The sequence below is a fragment of the Carassius auratus genome, chromosome 34, assembly GCF_003368295.1.
Source record: "Carassius auratus strain Wakin chromosome 34, ASM336829v1, whole genome shotgun sequence".
Taxonomy (NCBI): domain Eukaryota; kingdom Metazoa; phylum Chordata; class Actinopteri; order Cypriniformes; family Cyprinidae; genus Carassius; species Carassius auratus.
This window is the reverse complement of record NC_039276.1, coordinates 25520857-25526833: the sequence shown is the minus strand read 5'-3', so window position 1 is coordinate 25526833 and position 5977 is coordinate 25520857. Positions and strand designations below refer to the sequence as shown.

At 40.4% G+C, this 5977-nt stretch overlaps 1 protein-coding gene across 1 annotated transcript; it reads left to right on the top strand.

The window, feature by feature from the left end:
* The first annotated feature begins 1260 nt into the window (after positions 1 to 1260).
* On the top strand, positions 1261 to 3206 carry LOC113053627 (zona pellucida sperm-binding protein 4-like). Its single transcript, XM_026218793.1, has 8 exons — positions 1261 to 1723; positions 1799 to 1986; positions 2061 to 2158; positions 2232 to 2389; positions 2460 to 2652; positions 2725 to 2872; positions 2952 to 3024; positions 3095 to 3206. Exons 1-8 carry the CDS (start codon positions 1288 to 1290, stop codon positions 3169 to 3171), a joined length of 1371 nt encoding a protein of 456 aa, XP_026074578.1. The 5' UTR covers positions 1261 to 1287; the 3' UTR covers positions 3172 to 3206.
* Positions 3207 to 5977: the final 2771 nt, after the last annotated feature.

The window sequence follows — 5977 nt, the reverse complement described above, 5'->3', positions numbered from 1 at the left end:
CTTATTCAACTATGCCAAGGTAAATACAGTTTTCCATTCTGTGGCACCTTTAACAGAAATATGTTCAAATATCATTATACAAGCCTTTCCATTAAGTTATTCAAATTTTATTTTTGAATCTTCACTGGATGCCCAGCTTTTTTTTTTTTCTTTTTTTTTTTTAATGTTTTTTCCTGGTTATGAGAATGTTAAGGGAACATTTTGATAATTTCCCAAACATTATGGAAACGTTACTTTTGAATGTTCTCTGAACATTGTGAAACAAGTAGTAATATTTAAAAAGATTCTATGAATAATGTTTTTGTGCCAACGTTTTGAGAACACTATTAAAGAGCGGAAAACTTTGAATGACAATAAACACACAATTGCAATGCTAATTGACATAGCTTGCGTCACGGAAAAAAATAAACATTCCAAAATTGGTGTTTGCTGCTGGGGTCTTCTATTGTACTTGTCCATTAAGTGTCAATTGATTTAGTCATGTTAACTCAGATTGCTCTTTTCTTTTTCTTTCTTTTTTCTTTTTGCGGTCATGTTTTACTAGAGAAAGCTTGCAGTCTGATCATAAAGAATAAAAGGTTGTTAGGGTTTCTCTTTAACTATGTGTTTTTTTTGTGGTTTCAATAAACTTGCTGACAAACTTCTATGGATTCTATGGAATTATTTCCCCCAAAGGAATCAAAAAGGTCAATTTGGAGAAAAAAAGTCAGCAACCTTGAGATATTAGCGAACTGTAAGATAGATCAGTCATGACATAAATAGTCAAAATGACCTTTTTTCTTCTTCTCTATTTATTCATTTTTTTCTTCTGTGGTGGAAATAAGCTTCCATATACTTAAAATCATTAACTGCTTAATGTAGTATTTTCCTCATATTTTTAAGAGCACACTTGTCTGCGGGGAGTGGTAAGGACAACGGCACCAAAGAAAAACATTTACTTTTTGCAAGTTCCAGTAAACATTGGACTTGAACCATTCTTATTTGTTGTCAATATGACATTGGACTCAAGGAACACCATGTTAACAGAATTTGAGAATCAATTACAATCAGATAAGATAGTAAGATTTTTCAAATTCAGTTTGTGCATTTATGTTCAAAATAGGAAAAATGAGAATTCTATCTTGAGATCCAATGAGAATCACCCAGCTGCATAAGCTCCCCTTTCTGCAACTCATGAGAACCATGAGTGTTAATGAAGAGGGAGGGACTATCGTTAATTGGCTGAAATCTGCAGAATACAAAAAGACCAAAGGGCAGTATCTCCACATTGTGTTTAGCTGTTAAACAATGGCTGCAAGTTGGTGTTCAGTTCAGATTTTGCTGGTTTGTGCTTTCTGTCAGGCTGTTCCACACTGGAGTAAATCGCTCCAGGATGTTCAATCTCTGATGACCCAGCAGTTTCCACTTCAGAAGCCAGTTAAACAACAACCTAAACCACAGTTTCCGCTTCAGAAGTCAGTTCAACAACAACCTAAACCACAGTTTCCGCTTCAGAAGCCAGTTCAACAACCAACTTACCAGCAGTTTCCACTTCAGAAGCCAGTTCAACAACCCAAACCACAGTTTCCGATTCAGAAGCCAGTAGTGCAGGCAGATCCCCTTGATAAATGTGCTGTAGCTGATTCAGAGCAGATCCAATGTGGTCTACCTGGGATCAATAGAGCTGAGTGTGAAGCTATTAACTGCTGCTTTAATGCACAGCAGTGTTTCTATGGGAGGGCGGGTAAGTGTTCACAGTCTTATTCAGTTCATGTTAAACTGATTCTCTCAATTAACCTGCTCTTGTACCTTGTTCTAGTAACTGTCCAGTGTATTAGAGATGGTCAGTTTGTGGTAGTGGTGTCTCGAGACGTTACTCTGCCTCGACTGAGTCTGGATTCGGTTAATCTACTGGGTGGAAACGACCCACCTTGTGCTCCTGTGGGGTCCACACCTTCCTTTACAATATACCAGTTCCCAGTGACCGCATGTGGCACGAGTGTGATGGTGAGCAGCTGCTACTGGTTTTATTCTGCATCTGCTTATGATGGACTGGATGCTGCCACTGTTTCTGTTCACAGGAGGATGGCGGATATGTGGTGTATGAAAACCGAATGACTTCATCCTATGAAGTGGGGATTGGACCATATGGTTCCATCACAAGGGACAGTCATTTTGAGTAGGTGATCTATGACTTGGTGTGAACCTTTTAATCCCTGACAAATGCTACAAGCTTGCTGTGTGTTGTCCAGGTTTCTCTTCCAGTGTAGATACTCTGAAACTTCTGTGGAAGCTCTGGTTGTGGAGGTCAACTCTGTTCCTCCACCTCCACCAGTAGCTGCTCCTGGACCTCTCAGGGTGGAGCTCCGACTGGCCAATGGCCAATGTGTCACCAAAGGCTGTGCTGAAGGTAAGGTCTTGTCCTGTGTCTGCCTAAAGCCTTTCAAACTTGAGTCTGGTTGAACCCCGGTGTTTTTCAGGGGATGAGGCCTACACGTCCTACTACAGTGATGCTGATTATCCCATCACAAAAGTCCTGCGAGAGCCTGTGTATGTTGAGGTGCACATTATGGAGAGGACTGACCCCAACATTGTCTTGATGCTGGGACGCTGTTGGACGACTTCAACCCCTAGTCCACTCAGTCTCCCCCAGTGGGACCTTCTGATCGATGGGTGAGTGTACAGCCAGTCTTTATCCTGTTCGTCTGCTGGGAGACCCTCTTTCTAACCTTCTTTTGTCTTCAGATGCCCTTACCAGGACGACCGTTATCTGACCACACTGGTTCCAGTGACTGGATCGTCTGGTCTTCAGTTCCCAACCCACTACAAGCGCTTTGTTGTGAAGATGTTCACATTTGTAGATCCAGCTTCACTGGCTGCTCTGCAGGAAACCGTATGCCTCCCCCATTACTTGAACACTGGTATTTACTACTTGTGGGGTCTATGACTTGAGCCTCTTTCTTCCCTGTCAGATCTTCATCCATTGCAGTACAGAGGTGTGCCATCCATCATCTGGCTCTTGTGAGCAACGCTGCACCAGGAAACGTGAGTTCTCACTTTTGACCAGAGGAACTGAGCATTTTATGAGTTCTCATTTCTAACACCCCTCTTTCAGGAAGAGATACTCCTATCAAGGCTGTCTCTGGGGAGCAGACTGTGGTTTCTAGTGGAGCAGTTACTCTGGTCATGTAAATCTAGTTTTTAATAAACTTTGCAGAACCCTGAGGTATCTTGTCTATTGGTGGTGTTTTGCAGAATCTGGTATTAAATGCCCCTCTTGCCAGGTTTTTTTTCTCACTATTAAACCACGGTTCCACAACTTTTTGTAAGCCTGTGCATTCAGAGTCCCCTATCCATTCTCTAGTTGCTGACCTGGAGCAGCACAAGGTTCCCCCTTTTAAAGGGTTAATTGTTAACTGGATGTTTAACCCATCCAAGTGCACATGCACATTTTGTGTGGGAGCAATTGGTGGTCTGGTGTCTTCCTCAAGAGTGGTTTGCTGAAAAACTACTTGAACCAGCAGGAGCTGGAAATGGAAAATGTCAACCATTCAGTTTTATTGGAGTATACTACACAAGCGTGTATTGAAGTTTATTCTTATTGACCGCATTAATGCACCTAGTAGGCTATATATTGTAGTCCAAGAGAACACACTGAAAATACAAGAGAACACACTGAAGTTGAAATTAAAGTAAATTATTTTACATGTGCTTTAGTATAGTGATAAACAATTGTACTTAAAACACTAACATTATGTAAAGTAAGTAATACTTAGACATAAGTCTTTTTTTATATAAAGTGCACCTAGGTTAAGACCTGTTGTGATTAAAGTGTAATCTGTAAGTACACTTAAGTGGCCTTTAATTTAAACTATGATAAAATTATTTCTTACCTTTCTGGACATGGACAGTATACCGTACACACAGCTTCAATGGAGGGACTGAGAGCTCTCTGACTAAATCTAAGATATCTTAAACCGTGTTCCAAAGATAAACTAAGGTCTTACGGGTTTGCAACAACATGAAGGGTGAGTTATTAATAACATATTTTTTTTTTTTTTTATTAACTAACCCTTTAAGAAACTAACTAAGATTAAAATGCTAGTAGATTGATTCTCTCAGGTTGCGGTCAAGAAATATGTCTAAAACTAGACACTTGGGACTCCATTCACCTTCCGTTAATAACATCACTTTTCTCTGTCACTGTTTTAATGAATGTGTGTTTTCGTTAGTTTAGTTTGTGTGTATTAGAGTAGTACAATAAAGCCATGTCTGATTTTAAATAAAAGTGTCTTGTGCTGTGTGCTTACAAGTTTACAGCCTTAAACAATAGATTCTGTTACCTTGCTCATAATCAGTTATCATAATTGTATGATATTACCGTAGGCCGCGTAGGATAATATTTTGTCCAGAATTTAAAAAATACCCTAATTTCAATTTATCAGTGGACGAACAGTTGATAAAGTGTTAAACATTAATTCAGAATAATTTGCATACTAATTTGGTTCTTATTCACTGTAATTCAAACCCCTTTGAGTTATATTGACCCTAATTCCCTTATTAATCTTACATCATATATATATACACAGGTCCTTCTCAAAAAAATGAGCATTTTGTGATAAAAGTTCATTATTTTCCATAATGTAAATAAAAAAAAAATACAGCTCATGAAAACCCAAAATTCCTATCTCAAAAAATTAGCATATTTCATCCGACAAATAAAAGAAAAGTGTTTTTAATAAAAAAAAAAAAAAGCTAACCTTCAAATAATTATGTTCAGTTATGCACTCAATGACTGCTTCAATGCGGCGTGGCATGGAGGCAATCAGCCTGTGGCACTGCTGAGGTGTTATGGAGGCCCAGGATGCTTCAATAACGGCCTTAAGCTAATCCAGAGTGTTGGGTCTTGCGTCTCTCAACTTTCTCTTCACAATATCCCACAGATTCTCTATGGGGTTCAGGTCAGGAGAGTTGGCAGGCCAATTGCGCATAGTAATACCATCATTGACTGTGGGTACCCGACACTGGGCTTCAGGCATTTTGGCATTTCCTTCTCCCCAGTCTTCCTCCAGACTCTGGCACTTTGATTTCAGAATGACATGCAAAATTTTGCTTTCATCCGAAAAAAGTACTTTGGACCACTGAGCAACAGTCCAGTGCTGCTTCTCTGTAGCCCATTTCCTGCACACGCCTGTGCACGGTGGCTCTGGATGTTTCTACTCCAGACTCAGTCCACTGCTTCCGTAGGTCCCCTGAGGTCTGGAATCGGTCCTTCTCAACAATCTTCCTCAGGGTCCGGTCACCTCTTCTCATTGTGCAGCGTTTTTTGCCACACTTTTTCCTTCCAACAGACTTCCCACTGAGGTGCCTTGATACAGCACTCTGGGAACAGCCTATTCGTTCAGAAATTTCTATCTGTGTCTTACCCTCTCGCTTGAGGGTGTCAATGATGGCCTTCTGGACAGCAGTCAGGTCAGCAATCTTACCCATGATTGCGGTTTTGAGTAATGAACCAGGCTGGGAGTTTTTAAAAGCCTCAGGAATCTTTTGCAGGTGTTTAGAGTTAATTAGTTGATTCAGATGATTAGGTCCAAAGATCCAAAAGCAGTGTTTTATTAGGGTAATCCAGAATCATAAAGCAGCCAGGCAAAGGTCAAAATCAGAAAAGCAGTCCAAAACAATAAACACGACAAAAACCAGGGAACATGAAAATACCGGGTGACATTAACCAAGTACTCCATGACAATGACAGAAACAAACAGGGTATATATAGACAGGTGCAAACAATGTGAGTGGGAACAGCTGTGTGCAATGAAGTGATTAGTCCAGATAAAGGCTTGTGAGAAATGCAGTACTGAAGTGGGGTGAGGATATGCGTAAGTGAGACCTCTAGTGGACACCCAGGGATACACAGAACAGACACTGTGACACAGTTTCCCCAGCATTCACCTTGTTCGTTCTGTGTTTGTCCCTCACCAGTGTCCCATTGACACTCGTA